Source organism: Metarhizium robertsii (assembly GCF_000187425.2).
Source record: "Metarhizium robertsii ARSEF 23 chromosome Unknown MAA_Scf_2, whole genome shotgun sequence".
Taxonomy (NCBI): domain Eukaryota; kingdom Fungi; phylum Ascomycota; class Sordariomycetes; order Hypocreales; family Clavicipitaceae; genus Metarhizium; species Metarhizium robertsii.
Window position 1 is genome coordinate 324,488 of NW_011942160.1, and position 22,230 is coordinate 346,717.

Here is a 22,230-nt window from a genome sequence, read left to right on the forward strand (position 1 = left end):
CAAATGGAGGCTGACGGACAAGGGGTGGCAGCATGAGCTCCGTCACCTCACTTGGGCTGTTGAATCGAAAATTGCGAGAGCAGCGATTCACTGCGCTGGTGGACATGGCTACGTGTTATCCTTTTCTTTGTTTCCATGCTCCGCAAGTTATTAACGAGCCCCGGAGCGCCGGTAACATTTGAATGTCTCGCATGCTCGAGGACCTTGGTCATTCGCATCGACAACCACTGTACTCGAAATGCCAATATCGTGAAGTCTGGTCAGGGGTATCAGCCAACCCCCGCAAGACAGGGGCAACGTCTCTCTCTCTCTCTCTTTTTTTTTTTGGCCGCGAAACACAAAGGTGTACTCCGTATTGTACTCCGACTTGACCACTGCGCAAGCCATCATCTGTTGGTCCATGTCTGCCTCGATGTCGCCTCACGGTGCTGCATCCTGCTGAGTCGGCCGTCCTCTCTGGGTCCTCCCCCAGCCTTTGCCTTTTGGTCTCCTTCTTCCGCCTGCCAATGATGGCACTGTAGAATGACGCCTCAGCCAGTCACCCGCATTGTTGTATCAGCAACCACTCTGCCTGCATCCCGTCCTGCCCGTCTCCCAGCTGCCCAAGCAAGCACCATCCTATCACGGTGATGTGACGCCGAGCTGGTGGAACACAGTGCCCATGTGGCCCTTGGCGGCGGCTGGTCCTCACTTGTGCATGCGACCTACAGGGGGTTCCAGAGCCGAGTCTGCAGTTGCTTAACGGGGTTTTGCACGTAGCCAGCAAGGTTTCTAGAAGGTTCAGTGGGGCCGCGACCTAGGAGTTGCTTAGATTGGGCCCGGCCGGCGCGGCAAAGTTCCTTAGTGACGTGGGCTGGAGAAAACTTTAGGACATGGAGGGGCGGATCGGCCTTGCAGCCGGCCCCGACTCGCACCTGCGCAGACTGTGACAGCGGGAGCTTGGTACGTTGATAGCCGCACACAACGTACGGAGTACCAGAACACCATACCGCACCGCCAACCCAAGCACCGATTACGCCGTGCTACGTACAGTGTATGCTAGGCAACCGCTCGTAGCCCCGTCTCCTTTTTCTCTTTCAAATCCCCCGACTTAGACAAGGTCGTCTGTAGCATCTGTTGGATGCCTTTTCTAAGCTGTGCAGACGACCGATTACGGACTAGAGGGTTCGTCTAATTTCCTTCGTCTCTCGACCTGTAATTTTATGCCGCGCAGGTTGCACCAATACACCACCCTCCGGTTGTGCCTTCCCCAAACAATGCGGGAGGTCCCATTGTGAGCCTGCCCGCCGCGCCCTTGACCGGCTCCCCTCTGCCCACTCGAGTGCTCCAGGCCCTGATCCAATCCTTGTCCTTAATTTCGTCAACACCCTCGCTCATCAAACAGGCTCAACACCCCAGCGGCTGTTCATTCATTTTAGAGAGCAAAGTCATGGGGACTGAGGCATCCCGCTCATTTCACCAAACATCAATAACGTTGCCAAGACTGCATGTCCAACGACCCTTTTTGATGCAAGTTTACGACAATGTGTGTGCTCCGTATGCCTATCATAAATACATCTAGTACTCCGTACGGACTAGTCCTGTGCAATCGCTTACCCCAACGCACGAGCGCAAAGCGCGCAAATCAAAACGATCAATACCTCTCAGAGATGGTGGCTTCTCGACTTCTACGCACACCCTGACATCATTGCTCCTCCGAGTTCTCTTGCGACGATCCTTCCGACGCCCCATTAGATCCCATGATGGAGTTGACAAACTCGTTATACTTGAACACCTCACCCTTCTTGGCACCCAACTGCGCATTGATATTTCGATTGAAGGCTCGTCGGCCGGTGAAGCCATTGACGACACGCTCAACCTCAGCCGCAGCCAGAGGTCGCTCGCCAGGTTCCGGCGCCGTGTTGAGCAGCGCGTCTCTGAGCTCGGCCCAGTCTACCTGACCACTGTCATCGTCATCAAAAGCGGAGAATGCCGAAAGCAGCTCCGCGCTGGGCGAAAGTTGACATAACGTTTCTGCTAACGAGTTCAAGAATGCCGCCAATGCAATGGTCTGTGATTTTGATGGAGGAAAAAATTGTGAAACATCAGACGCGCTATTGGGAAGACCTACACCAGCAAGATTAGCTCAACTGACAGAACTTGACGTCCCCGAGTCCATCATCATCGCAAAACGCACCCAACTGGCTCAACATGTCAGCGACGTCTTCGCGATTCACCATGCCATCACAGTCTCGATCTAAAATCTGGAACCCGTCCCTCAGCGTTCTGACCTGTGCTGGCTGTAGTTGTGATAATGCGTTTCCGCTTGCAAGGGGCTGTGATACAGACACGCTCGTCTGCTGAGATGACCTATGTGGTGATGAAGGCGTCATGGTGTCCGGCGATTTTGCACGCGGCGTCCAACTATTCGTCGGAGTTGTAGGCGTAGTCGGCCGTGCAAAACGAGATGGCGTAGCGAGTGAAGCAGTCTTAGTTGGAGAACTGGTGGGTGTTGTATGTCGTAACGGCGATGGTGATGCTGGAGATTCTGGCCGGCGGAAGGGTGAGTTGCGTGATGGAGGCGAGCCGTAGCCCAATGGAGATGGCTTGTACGATGTTGAAACAGACTGGTGATGATGAGAGAGGTGTTAAAAGGCAGTATATTTGGGGGCGCCTCAACGGCTTCATGCGTAGCTCTTACCATGCTGACCGCGGCGATTTTGTCCAGGATAGGATGTTGGTTGGCCAAGGAACGTGTTGATCTATGTGGAGATCAAGGTTCAAGGAACGGCGGACGTTGAATTGGAGTCGATGAACGATAGGAAAGAGGAGGGAAATGACTTTGAGAAGCTCTAGTTTTGCAATCTTTGGTTCCTTGTGGCATGCGGTTTCGAGTATTGGCGAGAAGGACAGTGATCAAAATGCCTGAGCGAAACAAGCGAAGCGAGGCGATTCGCCGACGGCCGGTGGTCTGCGTTCCCAATGTAAACAATTAAGAGCCATAACAACGGCAGCCTTGCAGGTCCAGCGGGCCCCATGTGGCTGGCACAAGTGGCGCAGAGAGCATCCATGCGCGATGCTGTCACTAGCCACAAGCTTACATGGCCAATGAAGGCACTGGACAGAGTAGCTCAGTAGCACGGAGTACTACTTGGGTCCTGAGGCTTAAGTCGGCAATCTGTATTTTTCACCCGTTGGCAAATAAAAGTGGGCAAGCCACTTAAAAAAAGAGGCCTACAATGTAGTACATAACTTTATGTACTTAGGTGTTAATCAGTCGACCTTTGGGAAGAGCGAGTAGCCTCCCGCTCATACACAATTTCGGCGTTGATGAAGCCACTCCGAGTATCCAGGGGGAAACACGCGCAAATAGTGGCACTTGTCAGCCTTTGCCATGCTGTGGGTGATCCCTGCCGGCCATGTGTCTCAAAGAAGCGCAAAACGGCCAAATCGTCCATGTTTGCATCTGCAGCGGATTGTTGTTTTTTTGTTTGTTTGTTTGTGACGTTCCATTTGCCATGTGGCATGCAACCCGACTGCAAGAAGCGCGTGGGCTTTGCATTTCCCCGCTGTATTGTCTGTGCTGCTTCTTGCAAGATTTGCCTTCTGTGTTGTTTTAGCCCTTGATCTTGGTTACTACTTAGTACTTAAGTACTTGGAGGCTCGCCAGATCACTGGTGGTGTGGGGTTCCGCCCACCAATGGGCCAGAGGTTCTTGAATCGTTGGCGGGTGTGGGCCACATTGACCCTTTTTGCCTCTCCATGTCGTCTCCCATCTGGTCCCTGAAAAGGTCCCTGGCGGAAGGGCACCCAATGGCGGCGCATGGCCAACCTTCTTGTCACCCTCTCTTTGCAGGGGCGGGCGCCAGGGGCACATTCAAGCCTCGAACCCTCAAACTGACATAAGACACAGACCCGACCGCACATGCGACATTGTATTACAGAGTGCGGCAACATTCGATACTCTGATACGGAGGTGTCGGTAGACAGCACTTAAACGTTGAGGGTGAAGGTCGGCGGCGCGGCGCTCTGCTTGGCCCGATGTTGCATGAGGCTAGCATCAGGTGCCGCTTTGGCACGATTCTCAGGTCAAGTCTGGTCTGGTACTCCGATTGATTGTACTCCGCACCCGCTACGGAGTACTCGCTTGCATTAAGTATGTACTTGGTCAATATCTTATCCAAGCCTGCGTGCGCTCCGCACAAAGAGCGGTCACAGACACACACTGCAGAAGCTCAATTGACTGATGGCTGCGGGCGCAGAATCGACGTTTCAAACCCGCCCTGAGACGCCGGCCATACACCACCAGCCGCCACCAACCGCAAAGCAGCACCCAAAGAAAAGAAAAAGAAGAAGAAGAGAAGAGAATGATCATCCAACGTCTGTGTGAGTTTCACCGAGTCAATTCATGGCCTTCCACGTTGGCCTGTCCTGCGTGGCGCCTCAAGCCATCCGGGCCCCGCCCGCCTCCAATTGCCCGTCCACTCAGCGCACGAGCCCTGGCCCGGCGTCGTCGACTAGCGATTGACTGCACACGACTGGGCCCTGAACATTGGATGCAAGCGGTGCTTGTTGGCCGCCATCAACTCCAGTCGTCGTCGGTCGACTGGCCCAGTGACGCTCCTCACCTGCCAAGTGGCGCCGTTTGCCTGCAACCCCTGCGACCCCTGGGCCGCATTTCAGGAGTTCGACTTTTGCCGTCTGATGTGCATCGAGTCCCGACGTCGACGTCGTCAATAGTCTCCGGATCATGTGTCGGTGTTGCTCCGTGACTGCCCCCTCGCCAGCATCACTTCGCCAGTCGACATCCGGTCCTCTCCCCCTGTTCGGCACCCCGAACCTGTTCCTGTCGCATCAATCTCCAAGATCGTCGGCTTCCCTGACATTGACGGTGTTTCTGCGGGCAGACACTGCATGCCTTGACGGCGTTGCGGGCTCAACCAGCTCAACCAGCTCCATACAGCCAAGCCCTCTTGCTGCTGGCCGTTGTCGTCTTTTTTGACTTCCCGCTGCTCCCCTCATTGGCCTTGCCTAGGAAACGTTTCGGGTCGGATAGCCACAGAGCCGAGAGCGAACGACAAGTAGAAACATCAAGCTCCTCGCGAACCTCTGGTTCACACCACTGGCGCCAGAGGGGGAGGCGGCATATGGGCGTTGTGGCCGGCCATCTCCGCATGCCAACTGTTTGTCGAATACCCAGGTAGACGAGACGGTCATTTCGAGGACCCCTCGAGACGGCTACTGCCATCGCCATCACCATTGCTCGTTTTGGTGGTATTCGCCCATCCATCATCTGGCTGGCGTAGGACGTCCGTCCGTTACTCATCATGATGGCCACCGCCCTTCCGTACATGAACCGGCAAAACGCCATGAACAATCGATCGAATGGGTCCCTATCCAATCGACGAGCCTCTCTCTCCTCATTCCCGTCATCGCGATCCCCATCGCAGATGTCCCAAAATTCTCGTCAAGCCAAGTCACCTCAGTTTCCTGTGGCCGAGACAGACCGCACCTCGGATCCGAGTTCCAAGTCCAAGACGCCATCATTGGCTCCATCATCTCAGCACTCGTCCTTGTCGGCACCTTATCGATTGAACGCCGATGCCCGGTCGTCGAGAAGGCTCAGGTCGCAGTATCCCCGTGGGTCAGCCGATAACCATGTCGAGTATATCCTGGTGGCCTCGTTCGACATTGACCGAGGTCCTGTTATGGAACACCAATATCCAGTCGCCATTACCGGAGATGAAAACATGCTGGCGGAGCTTATGCTCCCTGATCAGGCACACGCTCGAAACCAAGACTGGACCATATTTTTCCTGCACAAAGATACCAGCCAAGAGGAAGAGGATGCCGAGAGACAAGTAAAGGAGAGGAAGAGACAAATGCGCAGGAGGAGGCGAAATAGAGCGGCTGGGGTCATATCCGAGGATGATGAGGAGGAATTTGACGACGAGGACGATGATGATGAAGATGTAGACGACGAATCCACCGACAGCGAACCCGAGGGCGGAGAAGGCCCGCCATTGATTCATGTATTGAACCTTGTCAACACCAAACATGACAAGTCTGTAAAGCGTGGTGCCGTCGTCAAAGCCATGGCCATTTGTACGAGGCATCCCTTTTTACACATTTACAAGGTGAGTCGAGCGACAACTATTTTCCAGCTACACATGAAGCTAACAATAAACCGTTGCGGCCCACAGCCTCTGCTCTTACTTGCCTTGGAAGAGTATTTCAAGTCTCCCGTTCCCGAAACCCTCTCCATGCTTTACGATGCCGTCAATGCCATGGATTTGTCTCTTATGCCCCGGCTCAGCATCCTCGAAAGGCACCTCTTGTTAGCTAGTGAGAATCGTGATCTATTTGTCGAGAAGTTTGAGCAAATGATTCAAATACGAATGGCCGAGGACAAAGCCGATGGGTTGATAGACGGACAAGTAGAGGATTCAAGAAGTCCTGTCAAATCGGGCGGGATATCTCGCGCCGGCACGAAAGCTCACGTCGAGGGTGGAAGCCAAGCCTTGTACTCAGTCCCAAGGGATACGCACGAATTTGAGAGCAAAGTCATGTACAAAGGAATTCCGATCCCAATCAAGGTTCCTACGGCCGTCATGCCAGAGACAGTTGGCGACTTCTCTCTGATCAAGCTCATTCAAAACTTTTCCGAACCACACGCGAAGTCGCCGCAGGCATTTACCCTTCATCCCCACCTGACAACCAATGGAGCTGGCACGCATCCCATTATTGTCCTGGTCAATGCGTTACTGACACAAAAGCGAATCATCTTCTTGGGTCACAACATGCCTTCAGGTGAGGTTGCCGAGGCTGTCCTGGCTGCATGTGCTCTTGCGTCTGGTGGGCTGTTGCGAGGCTTCACTCGACACGCTTTCCCCTACACCGACCTGACCAAGATTGACGATCTCTTAAACGTCCCTGGCTTTATTGCCGGTGTCACCAACCCTACTTTTGAGATGCATCCCGAATGGTGGGACATTCTCTGCGATCTGCCGAGCGGCCGCATCAAGATTAGCAGCAAGATTGAGCCAGCCGCTGTTACGGAGGGGTTGTTGTACTTTCAGCAACAGAATCCACCATTGGCGACCGTGGCCAGCGGCAATGCAAATAACAACCAAGATCTGACGGGCGATGGAGCTTTCATGATAGATATTCTGAAGAGCATTGCTGTGCGCCACGGCGAAAGAGTGATTCGCGCCAAATGGAGAGACTGGGTCACGAAATTCACCCGTATCGCAGCCCAGTTTGAAGAGAGCGTGTATGGCGCAAGCGCCTTGTATATTGGCAGTGAGGACCAAGATATGAGCCTTCCGGGGGCCAGCGGCCACGGTTATGTCTGGCCAGATGACGCGGCGAAGAATAAGGAACTCGCCGGGAATGTGACTAGAATCGAGGGCTGGCGAAACACGCGGAGCTACTACAGCTACATCCAGGTAGGAATCTTTTCACCCCAATCAATGGTCAAGTACATCAATTGACGGTAAACAGGACCTCGCGCAGGTATATACGGTTCGGCCATTAAAGGGTCTTGACCTGGCACACATGCACGACCGGCTCCGAATGCAACGGCTATCTCCCAGCCAGAGCAAAGATATTTACCTCACGCTTTCAAAGTGTATACATTCCTACGACGAGATCTGCCTGCTGCTAAACGTGGCACCCGAGTCACACGCCGGCCTCTTCTATCTCGCCCTCGGATTGTTCCACCAAGATCGCGAGGTGCGTCTAAAGACGAGCGAGCTCCTCAGTCGTATTGCGGAGCACGAAGCCGGCCAACACTGGTGGAAGGGCCTTAGCCGCTTCGAGAAGCTGGCCTACGAACGCATTCGCAGGGAAATCAATTTGGAAATGCGCGCAAAGCTAGAGAAGGAAGGACTCAGTCCCAGTTACGAACGGAGAATTAGCTAAAGAAACGGAAAATATTGTGGTATGGGCAGGGGTGGGAAATTTGTGTTTTTGGGTGGCATTGCATGGGTGCGTTTGATTCACAGCCAGATCACCACATGGGCGGCGTTTGTCACGGTTTCAATTTTTACATTTAATTGCTATTGATGGGGAAGGTTTTAATGGGATTCCAATACGGCACGGGTTATGACTTGATGGGTTGGCATGGGGCTATGCTATCTTGTAGGCTTCAGCTTTGGATGGGTCAGAATAGAGCTAATGTGTCTAGTTGGTGAAGCAGGATACATGGTTTGACCACGTCATGGTTTTGTTCGCAAACGTCAAGTGCTACTAGTGCGTGCTGTCGAGCGTATTTGTAGCAGCCGAGCAGCCGGCTTCTTGCCAGGCAGTCCGCTGCTCCATTGTAGGGCCGACATTAAATGAAAGACCACGCGCTGTTCCTGTGCACAGGCGAATCCTACTGGCTTGGCGGTGTACAAAGTAGAGTCAAAGAACTTTTTCTACTTGGGGAAGAAACAAATTACGTTTGGATATTACTCCGTGTGGAAATAGCCTTGGGCTCCCGTTCTTGGGAAGCCGCCTCGTGGGCACATGGGTTCCCTGGCCTGGCATTACGAGCCCACGTTATAATACTTGACACCACATGCGCGAGATGTACGACATGTATTTCCAGTAATACGGAGCCCGGAGCCAAACCCTGCGAAACAGCGAGCACAAAAACCTCACAATGTCCCGTCATATTCCCCCTTCACAGCAACCCGAGCGCCTTGGCAGCGTGCCGAACATGGTCCTCGGCAAACGTCGAAATAAAGAAATACGAATGATCATAGGCCTGCCCCGTCCCCCCAAGTTTAGCACAACATGCGCGTTAACACGCCAGACAACAGGCAGCAGCGCCGACTTACCTTGTGATAGCGCACATTGACCCCATCCACGCCCGCGCCCTTGACGGCCTCGACAAAGTTCTCCGGCAACAGCTGGCCGCTGTTGTAGAAATTATCCCCGGTGCCCTACACCCTGTGCTTAGCGCCGCGGCAAAGATTCGGGACGAAAGAAAGAAAACTCACCACGTCAATCAGGCAGTTTAGATTTCCCTTCCAGCGCCTCACCAGCTCGGTGGCATCGTGCTTTGCCCACTCGGCCTTGTCGTCGCCCAGGTACCCCGCGAAGGCTTTCTGCCCCCACGGGCACTGGCTGGGGTTGCAGATGGGCGCAAAGGCGCTCACGCTCTTGTACTTGCCGGGGTTCTTGAGGAAGAGGGTGAGGGCGCCGTGGCCGCCCATGGAGTGGCCGGTGATGGAGACGCGCTGGGCGTCCAGCTCCTTGAAGTTGGCGAAGAGGAGCTCCGGCAGCTCCGTGGTGAGGTACGACTCCATGCGGTAGTTGGTGTCCCAGGGGTCCTTGGTCGCGTCGATGTAGAAGGACGCCGCGCTGCCAAAGTCGTAGGCGTCGTGCTCGCCGGGGAGGTTGGTGCCGCGAGGGGACGTGTCTGGGTAGAGGAGGGCGAGGTTGAGCGGCGAGGCGTGGGCGTGGAGGAAGCCCTTCTCGGTGACGTTGTCCGGCGTGCACGTCAGGCCGGAGAGGTAGATGAGGAGGGGGGCCGGTTTGGATGACGATGCCGTGTTGGGCAGGAAGAGGTTGAGGTTCATGGGCGTCGAGGTGCTGCTGGACTGGTGGGTGAGTTTAAGGATGCGGCCGTTGAAGGAGGCGATTGTGGCGTTTGTTGTGAAGGCCATTTTGGGGAGATTTGCAGGTGATGAAAAGATATACTAGTATTGGATTTGATTGTTACACAGGCTGCAGGCTGGGATGGATGTTGTTGGACTGACGATTGGGTCTGGTTTTATAGAGCTTGGTTGAAACCTCCTCCCACCTTGGGAGCTTCAATGGAGGGGTTGAGATTCCGACCCCGCCGATTCGCTGCATCTCTCCGAACAATGTCCATGTCGTCATAAACCTGGAAGTTATCCCAAAATGCTCTGAAGAAACCGTCAGGTTATCAATGATGAAAATAAATATGTCCCAATTGATTAATCTATATGCTGCCCATTACAAGGCAGGGTATAATAATACCATTACGCCAGACGTTTTCCGCTGGCCCCATTACCGATATGTGCTCTCTGTTGTGCATACATGCCACGCGATGCCGAGCTTTCCCCGCGAAACATCCCATGTGTGTGGGGTTTGCTGCCGCCAAACCCATCAAGTATTAAGCGTCCATTGTGGTATGCGCAAAAGAATCATGACAGAAACCGCTTGGACGAGGAGCCATTGTTATTTGTTTGCGGGTCCTGCTTCATGCCGCACTGAAAACTGGTAATGTACTTGTCCCAAGAAATGGCGCTCAGGTTGTACTTGTGTTCGTAACTGTAGTCGACGGCTCCAAAGGTGCAGCCAGTAGGGCTCGTACAGATATCGGTGCAGTTGACGAGCTTGGGGAAGCAGTAGAAATTTTCACCATCGAGGGCAAAGGTATTGGTGTTCTGGTAAAATGGCTCCGTGAGTTGATGGCACTTGTTGAGCTCGTACACAGAATACTTGCAAGTGCCGGTGGAGTTGGCGCCGGTGCAGAGCAAGACCTGAAGGGTGTTAGTATATGAGGGGATAAGTAAGAAAAAAAAAGAGTGTGCTGTTTTGAGGTCTTGCAAGAACGCTTTTGCAGCAAGTTGGTGCAAAGAAGAAAAGAAGTCGACTGGGCAGCAAGGGCAATTACTTACACCTCCAATGGCACGCTTTTCAACGGGAGAGGCAGAAACGGCAACCGCCGAAGAGACGATGGCAGCGACAGCGGAATACTTCATGTTGGCGTTGTTAAATGTTGCACCGTAGACGAGGAAGGGTTGGAGGATAGGTGTGTGAATCGCGATGGATAAAATTGAAAGCAGCTGTCAAATATTTATGTTTCAAGAAATCAGATGGCCGGAGTGCTGGAGGCAGGAGCAGCCGAGAACCCTTGATGTGTGACTTGCCAATCGAAATCTTGGGTCTGGTCGAGCGGCCAATTGGTGTATCAGAAACGCAGGCGGGTGCAGCTGCAAAAGCCAGGGGTGCAAGGGAGTCAAAGCCGCCATCGATCAGACGCACCAGACGCTTACACACTGAGGCGCCCAGCCTCTTATATAGCACAAAGGGCAGTGAGTACAGGGCACTTGGCAGCCAGCTTTGTTTCATGGAGACGATGAGATGAAAGGCAATCCGGCCTACCGGACTTCTATTCCTGGGCTGTTTTATGCCAGAGCCACCAGCAGAGCAAGATGCAACGGCCGTCAAGTTGGTCTATTCAGTCTGTTGTTTGCTGCATCTGGCCAAGCAGGATCGTCCTTGAGGGGCTTAGCGGGAAACTGCCCCACTGGCACGCTAGCCGTGTCCAAACGTCCGCCTGGAATAACGTCAACATCAAGGGCAAGCAGTGGGTGGGCATGGACCCTGCCTGCCTGGAACGGCATCCGAATGCCGCCCCCAGCAACGACGTCATGTCTCCGCCATGGGGCCAAAGCTGCTCCATCCACTCAGAGTGAGCCTGGCCCCTAAGCCTCATCCAGGCCAACCACGTCGATCATGGCTTAAACACGAACTCGACGTGATTTCGGCACAATCATCAAACCCCCAGACCCCCTAATCTAGGGCGTCTGCGTTCTTGGCAATTGATCATCATCCCACGGCAGCTGGTTTTTTCTTGCGTTTGCGGCACGCGGTTAGTCATTCTGGCCAGCCCATCTTGTGGCACTTGGCCGATGTCATGGCGTTTCATCTTCTGCGCCTGGTTCCTACAGAGTAAACAGTCTTCACGTCAATTGTTGCCGCTTGCCGCTGCCCGCCAACGCAAGCAGAATTCCCTAATTCAGACTTCAGCGTCGGTTAATCTTCCCGATGATAAGGCCCCTCCCTGTTACGCATTGCATGTTGCAGGTTGTACGATGTTGCGTCCTGCTGGAAACCTCGTGTCTGCTGCACCGCCTTGCTTTTTGTGATGCAAGTTTCTACTCTTGGCCAATGGGAGGTTGGGAGCGCCAGCTCGTCGGAAAGGCAGTAAACAAAGCTCTTGCTGTTGGCCAGGCCAGCATGTATCTACAGAGCACCTGCCTGTCTGTGTTCTTGGATTTCTTGCATGATTGCGGCTCTGCCTTGAAACTTCGTAGCCCATGATATCTGACAGTATATATTATATATTATGGACAAAATTTCCAAAATAATATATTTTCCTTGATTTAGCCTGTAGTTATTATGCCAACGCCTGGTATTCCCGCAACCAAGACTTCTCACATTGAATATCAGTAAAATCTTGAATAACATCTTGCAAACCTCTGCAACTTGAGGCTTGCGCACACACGGTACAATCATCATCGTTGGGCGCGACATGTTGCATTGTTCTCTTTCAAAGTTCCATTTACTACCTTCTCGCTGTGTGATGTTGGCTGATCCATGACGGCATGTTGCCACAGATGCTTACCCTATTCCTCTGTTTTTGTCAACACGTCCCATAACGGCTCGTTCCTGCAACAGACGGCACAGCCCAATAACCAAAGCACCCGTTCTTCTGGGTTTTATCTAATGCCTGTTTGTGATCGTTCGACCAAATTTCAAAACGCCGCGCTCATGAATCATAAATGACGCCCGAGAGACCTGCCTGCTTGGCTTGGATTAGAGAGAATGCTGAATTGATCGTCTGGTATGGCAGCAGCTTGACGCAAATTTTGGTGAATTGTTCCCTTTTCGCCCTTGACCGAATTACCGTTTGCTTGCCCGGCGTGTTCATACTATTGCAGCAATTCCTCGCATGTCCAATCCTCGTAGCTGTTCGCACTCTATTAGTCTGAATTCCAGCACGAGCCTTCGCTTAAGTTAGCACTCACTAGCCATCAGGCATGTATCGCCTGACGATTAAGGGAATCTTCTTCTCGCGAAGTTCCTTGATGGCAATCTGAAGGGGGTCGGTCTCGCCTTCGAGATCCACCAACACTGGCGCATTCATGCTACACTCGCCCATTAGCTTGCGTATCCTGGCTAGACTTCACAACCATCATCCTACCTAATCTGCAGAGCGCGAGTGCCAAGAATACGTGCTCTTTCGTACTTGGTCATGTAGGGAGTTGTTGTCCGATCCGCCTCGGGAATCTTCTTATCTTTCAAGGACTTTTCGCCAGCCTTGAGGGCATTGGCAGCTGCTGAAGGGTCGCCGGAAACGACAACATTATCCGCATCGTCGCCATTTTCACCACGCTCGCCGTCCTCATTGTCTAGAACCTCGGGGTCGTAGTACTCGGTAACCTCCTCCTCCTCAAGCATGGGCTCGTCTCTGTTTCGCGTGCTATTAGCTCGCTGCGCTTCTAGGCAACCCTCAATATTGCCCGTGAAATTTTGCGAGGAAACCTACCCGCCGACGCCAACATCGTCATCGCCAAAGTCAGACATGATGTGAAAACCTTTGGAATTTTGCGCGCGCGTATAATGTGGGAAACAGAAACAGGTCGCAAACGTAGCGTTGTGGTTCTTATTTGTTCCTGCAAATCAGCCTCGTAAAAATTGCAGCCTTCCACTTGAAAGATTTGGGCAAGTTTTGCCGTAGCTTCCCCGACGCACTCACGTCCACTAGTGGGGGCCTGATAGGCTGACCGAAGCTCACCTTGGCTTATCGGTCGTCACCCACCACAAAATTTCTTGTCACCGCCTGATCTAACTGCATGCATTCTGCCGCTTTTTCTCAACACAGTACCTTGCAATATGACAATGTCGATATTGACTTGCTCAGGCAATTTCTTACAATAATGAGCAAGCGAAGGCCCGTAGAGGAGGCTATTGAAGCTTCCCCAGTGAAGAAGCTGCACATAGACTGTGCTCCTCAGTGTGAGTAAAAATGCATTCCTCCCCGTCCATGCAAACCACCAATTCTAACAATCAAATAAGACGACGATGGTGATGACGACTTTACACCGTCCGAATCACCAAGCTCAATGGCAGATGCCGAGTCACCTGCAACCGTAGCAACTACGCCAAGAGCCAAGTTCCCGTCAGACCTCAAAACTCTAGCCTGCACATGGCCAGGGTGTACCAAGGCATTCAACCGGCCAGCCAGACTCCGAGACCACCTCAACTCACACACCAATTCCCGTCCATTCAAGTGCCCCTATGATGACTGTGATAAGGACTACATAGAGGATAAACACCTGAAGCAGCACATTAAAGCCGCACACACAAACGAACGCAAATACGCCTGCCAAGTCCCGGGCTGCGGCAAAAGCTTCGTTACAGGCACCAGATTGAAGCGCCACCAGGCCGTTCACGAAGGCGCCGAACGATTTCGCTGCAAAGACTGTGGACAGAGCTTCCGAAAAAGAGAAACTCTCACAAAGCATGTGCGCAAAGAACACCTACACATCCGGGCATACGCCTGTTCTGAGCAAGACTGCACAGAGTCATTCGACTCGAAGCCGGCGTTGAAACGCCACCGGGAGAAGATACACGGCGAAATAAAATACTGGTGTGGAGAGTGCGGCCTGAAAACAGAAGAAGACGGCACACAAACCCGCGTGGGATTCACAACTGAACTGCTCCTCCACGCCCACCTGAAGAAGGAACACCAAAACTGCCTCTTCTGCGACTTCAAGCCCTCATCACGCTGGGAGCTCGACCAGCACGTGGACATGTACCACTCCGGAAAGACCGTCAAGGACCGCCAGACACACGCCTGCACCCACGAGGGCTGCAACAAGAAATTCACCAAAAAGTCCAACCTCAAGGCCCACATCCGCTCAGCCCACGAAGGCTTCCGCTTCGTATGCGGCGACGTGACGCCCTCGGGGCCAGAGTTCGCAGCCTGGACCAACGACCAAGGCTGCGGCGCCAAGTTTAGCACCAAGGTCCGCCTCGACGACCACATCCGCTTCATCCACCTCGGCCACGAGCGCCCCAAGTTGCCCAAGCCAGGCAGCCCCAGCGAGAGCCCGACCGCCTTCATCGACGAGATTTCCGGCCTCACGAACCAAGCCAAGCACACCGTGTTTTGCCCCGACTGCAACGAGGGGTTCAAGCGCTACCACGACCTGCAAGTCCACCTGTCTCATGGCCACCAGCAGCCCGACCCGCCAAATCACTCTGCCCCCTTCCTGCACCTGGATGACGGGGACGACGAATTATCCTTGGGGAGAGATGAGTTCCACGCCTCGTGGCCCGAGGACACGGCGCAGGATGAAATTTTTGCCGCCCAGATGGACTACGGCCCCCCAAAGGACGAGTGGCTTGAGGATGAGGCCAACATTATGCTGTTGGCGCGTGACTCATCGCACGAGGAGCACATTGATCCTAATCTTGCTAGATTATAGACTTTTGTTTAGCTGATGTTGAACATGGCGTCTTGCCTTCAACGCGAAAAATAGCTGGTCGCTGATACCCCTGTAGGGCTCCCCGGGATGGATTTATTTGTTGTATCATGAAGAAAAATATGGCGTTGGCTCCGGAAATAGTACATGATAATGAACTAATGATACATAGAAACATTGAGAAAATAACATACCTTATAAGCTGTTCGGCTGTGACTGCACTGCGCCTACATTTAGCACTCATTGCTTTGAACCATAAGATTTGACATTCTATCATAGTAGGCTAACAAAATACTCTACTCCAAAAAAAAGAAGTAACAATGCCCAGCAGACCAGAGGCCGTAATCCCGCCTCCTTTGTGATTATACCAAAACTCCTCTATGCCAATCATACTCATAATCCGTTTACTGCCATGAATTTCGTTCTTCAGCCACGCCAAGTGGTTAGTCCTCAATGTGCCGCAAATAACGCATTGCTCAACCCTAAAATAGCCATGCCTAAGAACCCGAAAAAGATGCACAAATTTCGGTTGTGATTCAAGCTTAATGCCTCTACAAATAATTGCAACGCTACGCTCACCATAATTCCACTTGTAATAGCGAATAAACAGGCATATACCAATGCATTCGGGGTGATGTTCGACCTTTGCGCCAGTTTGAACCATAATGCTGCTGCGCCGGCTCCCATGGGCTGAGACAGGCCGCCAAGGACAGCGGACCATGCTATGGCGCGCCAGCGGGAACCGAGAGCCATGTACAACGGCAAGCACATGGCAAATCCTTCCGAGATGTTGTGTACGAAGAGAGCCATGAAGACGTTAAAGCCGAGGGTAGGATTGGCGTGGTTGGTTGCGTATGTGATGAAGCCTTCCGGGAACTTGTGAAGAGCTATAGCAATGGATGTTTGAAGACCAATAGAAAGGAAGGCGTTTGTGGGCACATGGTGGTGATGTTGGCTGATTTCGAGATCTCCTTCTTCCGTGGGGGAGCAGTAGGAATCATGCTCCTCCTGGTCAGGGGTTTCTTCATCTGTTGGGTAGAAAAGAGGTTCGCGAGAAGTAGCTCTGCTTATGCGGTACAGGGGGCTTATAGATGCGTCGGGATCATCGTGACCATGGCCGGCATGAAAGATAGAGCCGGAGTGTAAATAGAAGGGTCCGGTGGTGGTTCGAAGCGAAGCAGCATGTTTAGGGCCGCTTTGCGAGCGTGTAGAGAGGTGCTTGAAACATTCTTGTCCGCATGGATCTGTGTAACCATAGCATGACCCCTCCTCCTCACAGTTGCACTTGGTGTCTCTGACAAAGGACATGACGCGCTTCTGTACCTCGTACATGGACGGCCGACGAGCTGCTGCTTCCAAGTCAGTAGTTGTTGCATGGCCTCTCGAGGCTAATAATGGGCTGGTCGGGCGTTGCGACATTCCATCAGCTCTAGTGGATGCGTGTCGCTTCAATGGATTCCGATGGCCATTTCTGTCAGTCTCGATGGACGACGGCAATAAAGGTGTTGTCTCGCCTGCGAGCGCCACTCCGTTCTCCGCGGCATGACCGGCATCCAACTTCGCGTGGCTATGGGAGGACCGGGGACGGGAGAGCCGTCTTCGTGCTCGGCTGACTCTGGACTGTCTGCGACTGTGGTTACACGAGAAGCTGTCTTGTGGGGTTGCGTTATCGTGGGTGTGGTCGCAATCAACAACATGCGACGGCATGTGCCTGTGTAGGAGGCGGGACACGGCTTGGATACCAAAGAAGCCTCCAATGAAGAAACCCATGACAACAAAGCCGGCAGGTTGATCGGCCCAGGCGTCCTTCCTCAGATAGTCCCTTGATTCGGGCAGCATGCTGTACAGTGCGGAAAACATCTGGACGAGTTAGCTGACATATGCTCATGTAATCGGGAGCGGCGGTGATGAATCGTACCATGACCCCGAAGCTCAGGGAAAGCGAGCACGCCAGGAAGATGTTGCTCTCCTGGATGCGAAAGCTGCGCTTTCCTGGGACCAGACGGACGATGAAGTCGACGCACACGATGGAGGCGCCGAAGATGCATGCTATACGGTAGGGTGAGCAATCATCTCGAGAACATAGCGGATGCCATGATGCATCTTCTCGACGTACCTATGCCACTGACCACGCTCATAATCCACCCTCGGGTGTCATTGTCAAATCCTCCCGCAGCCAGCTCCATGGCTAGCGACTGCTCCAAGCTTCGGTCTCCAGGGATATGACAGCTCTTGGGACTTGCTCAGGCGGCCATATAAAGGGAGTCGGTGCAAGCGAAAGATGATGATGATGCAGAAACGTATCGTTTTAGCGGTCGATACAGGACTAGAGTTGGGCAAGAGACAAAGTTTTTGTACTTGGCAACGTTGATAGCTGGATCCAGTAGACCAGAGGTTTGGTGGCGTCGCTGGCGTATGGAGTCGTTTTGACGGCGCAGTCGGTGCGCATGGGAGCACAGCCAGCTCAAGCTCTCAAGCGACGGCAAAATATGTACAATGTTTGTTATGAACTGATGAGACGAGGAAAAAATAGAAGGGAACAACAACAGGGATTATGGCCCAAGCCAGGGGGGCAACTGGGATTTTAGCTGGAAGACCGGGGAAGTTGGAGGGCCCAGCGGGATTTTGCAAAGATGGTGGACCGCTGTTGACGAAAGTGACGAAGTAGGCAGGATCTCCCTTCAGTAGCACCCGAGACCTCAGATCGATCGCAGGAAGCCAAGGCAAGGCAAGGCAGGGAAGGGGAGGGAAAGGAAAGGCAAATGGGAAGGAAAACAATACGGAGATACGGGGCAGATGGATGGGATAACAAAGAGGAGGCGACGCCGCCGACTGATAATGCCTGACGTTTTGATCTCAAACTCGGATCCGTCCCTCCCTTTGTCAGCACGAGACCAGTACTCCGATAAAAATAAACGAAAAGGCCAGAGGATCTGCTCGAGTGGGCGGCAATAAGGTATCCATCGTCCTCAAGTCCACAGGGACGGAGGCACATGTTGAGCTTTGTTGGCCATAAAGGTTCTCACTGATCCGCGTCATTGCCAATGTGACACAGGATTTCTTGGCTGGCTGGCTGTTGACCGACACAAGCGAGCTTGTCATTGCGGCCTCGATAAACACATCTGTATCTATGCATATCAAATATACGGATGTCTGGGCACGGGGCAGTAATATATCTATATTTTTCTCGAGGCCATCAGTTGTCACATATGTACATGTGGCCGTGCATCCAGATGCAAGATGACCGAGATGCATCAATCGATCCTTTGCCAGCCCAGGTCAGCAGCAATAACACATGACCCATGCACGAACATGCATTTGATTGCTTTAATGTTTGTCCACCGAGTTCAGAGTAAGTACTTAAGTAGTGTAGACGCTACTTGATTTAGTGCAAGACAATGCCTGCAAGAATTCACTACGCCATTAGCGGGAGCCTGAACAGGGTCAAAATCCTGCTGGATGTTAGTACTACTACAGTCGCAGCGCTGGTCCTTCTGACTTATGCATTACACGTGACTGCGTAATGCAAGATATATCATTGGGCTATGACGGGCAAATTCTCCACAAAAACACCGCGATAGGAAAATGACAACCATCAAGGTTGATTGGATACCCGGGGGTCCTTGCAGATGGGACATCCATGGGAGCATCGGCTCCACCTTCTACACCGTCACGAGGAAGATGATCCCGCGCCTTCTATGATCTGATCTGACAATGATTCCTACGGAAATGCAGCATCTCGCGACACATCGTGAGCCTCATTCAAGACGAGCCTGTCACATAGGCAGGCGATGTGCCGCTACTGACTTTTGCTTCATGAGGACGAATATGCCCAACAACCACCTACCTACCTAAGATAGGTAGTTTGAGACGGCCAAGTCTCAAACAGGCTCATGAAAACCAAGGGACCCTGGTGATGCTTCCGATTCAACTTGCCAAGTCATCACATGTTCTCGTTGGCTCCTCAGGCAGACCTCGAAAGCAACCAAGAATAATTGGTGCGTGGTTGAAGGGCCCCATGGCGGAAGACAATTTCCGGGTTGATCTGGCCACTCGCTTGTCTTTGTAGCTTCAGTCTGGCCAGTTGAGGGCTACAGATCAATTCAAGCTAACCATGAGATTTGCAGATTTGCGGGGTTTGGGTGTAAGCCGCAACTTACTTGTAAATCCCATCTTGAGGGAATATATCGCATCGGTCTTCCTCACTCCGAAAACCCAACTTTGAATTCCTTCCATGGCTCAAGGAGGCATAGGGAGGCACTGGTCTGGAGAAAGGCTAGTGAGTTGAGGACTCGACTGAATGCAACCGCTACGTACGCAGATGTGGGCGAAGCCGCAGTCATCGATGTCCTGGTGCCCATTGCCCAAGTACTATGAGGTTTGGGCTAGAGCATTTGTGCCCGTTTGCCATCCTCTGAGTACGTGAGGCACATACACATGAATTCTTGTGAGATGGAATTCGCAATCAGAACGTACTCCTAAGTTGTCGTAACTCTCGTGTTCATCAACCAAGCACGGAATTTTAAGTCGTGCCATAAACCATCGGCCAGAATTTGATAGATATGAGGGGATCGTATGCCTCGAGTTGAATTCGACTCTCATCCTCACTTGGACAATAATCAACTATTGCGGCACCCCTTGGCGTTTTTGTGCAGCATCATGGATGACGGGAAGTCGGTGTTTGCTTGGATCAACAGCCGGCGGCGTGAGTGTAGGTGAAAATTGAAGTCGCCAAGCACCCTGTGTCGATGTTTCCGGATAATGAGGATGGTTTTCTCAGCATTGCAAGCCTTTATAGTAAGTAGTAGCCCGTGATGCCAAAACGACGGAAAGGACTGTGCAATAATTGGTGAGCTAGACTGCCATGAATGACCTTCCTCATAAATAGAAGCCACCACTCAACGGCGCATGCTCCTCATCCAGCCGCGGGGATACATCGCATTAATATGGCAATGTATTACGTTGGATGGGATGCTGCAACAGCAAACTATTGATGCAAGTGGCGATACGTAGTTATATCTCACCGGCGAACTGCGTCCACGCAACCCTCTGCTCCTCTGGTAACATGCTGCATTGCTCCAATAACAATTCACATAATCCGGTTCATGCGGCCCAAGCCAATTCCGTCCAAAAACAACGCATCCAAAATCAAGTCTTGGCGGAACCTTTGACCCATCAGCTGAAGACATCAAGGTTCTCGCCCGTCACACAAACCACTCAAGCTGAAAACAAACGTCTTCTCCATCCGCACGAATAAAACCACAACCTGTCCATCAAGGTATGTAAGCTTAATTTAAACGAAAAAGATGCTTAACCTTCTCTTCGTATCGTTGGCCCGCCACAAATCTACCTGGCATCAGACGAAATGATCTCCAAGCAAGGGGGGACATGCCACCCGTGTTTCGGATAGGAATAAGCTTGAATGCATTTTGTAATCTTGCCACGAGGGAAGAACAGAACCATCACGGCCTGGCCTGTATCTTTATTGCCGGGGGGGTTTCTCATGCATCCCAAATCAGACTGTGGAGCTTTTGCAGACCAGATCAAGTTTGATTTGGGCTGACAGCTCGTCGTGTTCCCAACCCTGCTTGAAACAGGCGTTGATGTTTATGTAGTGCAGGTTTCGGTGACCAGGAAAATTTTTGTTATTACTGGCCTTGCCACGAGTAGGCAAGACTTTATAAGAAAGAAATGCAAAAGAAAAATGCAGATAATTCAGCGAGGATTGGTCGCACAGCACGCAGTGGAAAACAGACGACGGCATACAAACCACCGCAACAAGGACAGCCTCATAGGCCGACTAGTTGACGTCTGTAACCCAAAGAGGTTCTCAGCCATGTCTTGGCATTCGGTCGACTAGCCGGGATGGACTGATCACCACGACCAACAAGATTGCCAATAATGTGACGGCTGTATCCTTGCATTCCATTTTGCCTATTGGGGGCCGATGCTGGCCCGTGAGGAGGAGCTGTTGATTGGCGGCCAAGAGCAGACGCACACATATATATATGTAGCCCTTTGCATTGCTGGCCCTTGTTGAGACTGCCCTTTTTCTTTCCATTGCTGTAACTGGGACCTTGCACACTCGGCCAACATGCAGTTCAAGGCGTTGATCTCACTGTGCCTTCTTGGCCAGGCCGTAGCCCAGGCTACTACCGAGTCCCAGCCTTCGGGCTCTCAGACGTTGCCGCCTTCACCTACCGGCTCCATCTGCCACCCTCATGGTGATCACTGTAAGTCGACTCTTCAGCAAGTCTAGTACCGGGAGACCTTTCAGACCGGACGGTGTCCCATCCCTTGACGAGTTCGGACTGTATGCTGATAGCAAACCCCCAAGGGCACTGCGAGCCTACATCAACGGCTGCGGTTGTCAGCACGCAGTCAGCAGCAGGGACGTGCACACCTCACAAAGACCACTGGCACTGTCCATCTGGCGTCTCCAAGCCGGCTACGCCTCCTGCTCAGACCCAAAGCAGTGCCTCGGCCAGTTCAACCGGCGGGCACGACCATGACGACCATGACCACGGCGACGGCAAGGAGTGCACGCCTCACAACGACCACTGGCACTGCCCGTCGGGCGTCTCTTCGCCCACGTACCCTCCTACTGCTGTCTCGACCAGGGCCACGACCGGGGCCCCCTCGGGCACGGCTTCCGGCAGCGCTGCCAGCGCCACCTCCACAACTGCTACTGCCGGTGCCGGTCGTGCGAACGCCGTGTTGGGGGCTGCGTCCCTCCTCGGCGCCGTCTTGGTCGCGGCCATCATGGCGTAATGCAATTCTCACTGCTGGGAAGTGCTGCGAAGCCGAAAAGAGAAAAGAGTGGCGGCTCTCATGCCGTAGGGCTGTAATCCGGCTGTGGGCAGGAAGCGGCCCCAGCGCTCGCGGGAGGAAGCACCAGGTCTCGGGACCGACTCGAAATATGTATTTACCTTCATGTAGCTTTACACGAACACAGAATGTAAAGTAGTCAAAAGAATGACATTTTCAGAGCATGTGAAAATGATGTGTCATATGA

At 52.7% G+C, this 22,230-nt stretch overlaps 8 protein-coding genes across 8 annotated transcripts; 3 read left to right on the plus strand and 5 right to left on the minus strand.

Annotated features, from left to right (window-relative positions):
• Positions 1-1,684: 1,684 nt before the first annotated feature.
• MAA_07075 (EF-hand-like domain protein) lies at positions 1,685-2,372 on the minus strand (the record flags this gene model as incomplete). The annotated part of the gene is made up of 2 exons (XM_007825073.2): positions 1,685-2,106; positions 2,177-2,372. The coding sequence occupies 2 exons, from the start codon at positions 2,370-2,372 to the stop codon at positions 1,685-1,687; spliced, it is 618 nt and encodes a 205-aa protein (XP_007823264.2).
• Positions 2,373-5,306: 2,934 nt separating this feature from the next.
• On the plus strand, positions 5,307-7,902 carry MAA_07076 (Spindle pole body interacting protein; the record flags this gene model as incomplete). The annotated part of the gene is made up of 3 exons (XM_007825074.2): positions 5,307-6,116; positions 6,183-7,427; positions 7,483-7,902. The coding sequence occupies 3 exons, from the start codon at positions 5,307-5,309 to the stop codon at positions 7,900-7,902; spliced, it is 2,475 nt and encodes an 824-aa protein (XP_007823265.2).
• Positions 7,903-8,647: 745 nt separating this feature from the next.
• MAA_07077 (S-formylglutathione hydrolase) lies at positions 8,648-9,635 on the minus strand (the record flags this gene model as incomplete). The annotated part of the gene is made up of 3 exons (XM_007825075.2): positions 8,648-8,731; positions 8,805-8,909; positions 8,967-9,635. 3 exons carry the CDS (start codon positions 9,633-9,635, stop codon positions 8,648-8,650), a joined length of 858 nt encoding a protein of 285 aa, XP_007823266.2.
• Positions 9,636-10,139: 504 nt separating this feature from the next.
• Positions 10,140-10,700, minus strand: MAA_07078 (uncharacterized protein; the record flags this gene model as incomplete). The annotated part of the gene is made up of 2 exons (XM_007825076.1): positions 10,140-10,478; positions 10,617-10,700. The coding sequence occupies 2 exons, from the start codon at positions 10,698-10,700 to the stop codon at positions 10,140-10,142; spliced, it is 423 nt and encodes a 140-aa protein (XP_007823267.1).
• Positions 10,701-12,656: 1,956 nt separating this feature from the next.
• Positions 12,657-13,311, minus strand: MAA_07079 (DNA-directed RNA polymerase, subunit K/RPABC2; the record flags this gene model as incomplete). Its single annotated transcript, XM_007825077.2, has 4 exons — positions 12,657-12,693; positions 12,753-12,872; positions 12,929-13,195; positions 13,274-13,311. 4 exons carry the CDS (start codon positions 13,309-13,311, stop codon positions 12,657-12,659), a joined length of 462 nt encoding a protein of 153 aa, XP_007823268.2.
• Positions 13,312-13,664: 353 nt separating this feature from the next.
• On the plus strand, positions 13,665-15,218 carry MAA_07080 (transcription factor IIIA; the record flags this gene model as incomplete). Its single annotated transcript, XM_007825078.2, has 2 exons — positions 13,665-13,743; positions 13,804-15,218. 2 exons carry the CDS (start codon positions 13,665-13,667, stop codon positions 15,216-15,218), a joined length of 1,494 nt encoding a protein of 497 aa, XP_007823269.2.
• Positions 15,219-15,665: 447 nt separating this feature from the next.
• Positions 15,666-17,401, minus strand: MAA_07081 (Zinc/iron permease; the record flags this gene model as incomplete). The annotated part of the gene is made up of 3 exons (XM_007825079.2): positions 15,666-17,075; positions 17,134-17,264; positions 17,332-17,401. 3 exons carry the CDS (start codon positions 17,399-17,401, stop codon positions 15,666-15,668), a joined length of 1,611 nt encoding a protein of 536 aa, XP_007823270.2.
• A 3,908-nt stretch (positions 17,402-21,309) lies between these two features.
• Positions 21,310-21,986, plus strand: MAA_07082 (uncharacterized protein; the record flags this gene model as incomplete). The annotated part of the gene is made up of 2 exons (XM_007825080.2): positions 21,310-21,448; positions 21,541-21,986. 2 exons carry the CDS (start codon positions 21,310-21,312, stop codon positions 21,984-21,986), a joined length of 585 nt encoding a protein of 194 aa, XP_007823271.2.
• Between the last annotated feature and the right edge of the window lie 244 nt (positions 21,987-22,230).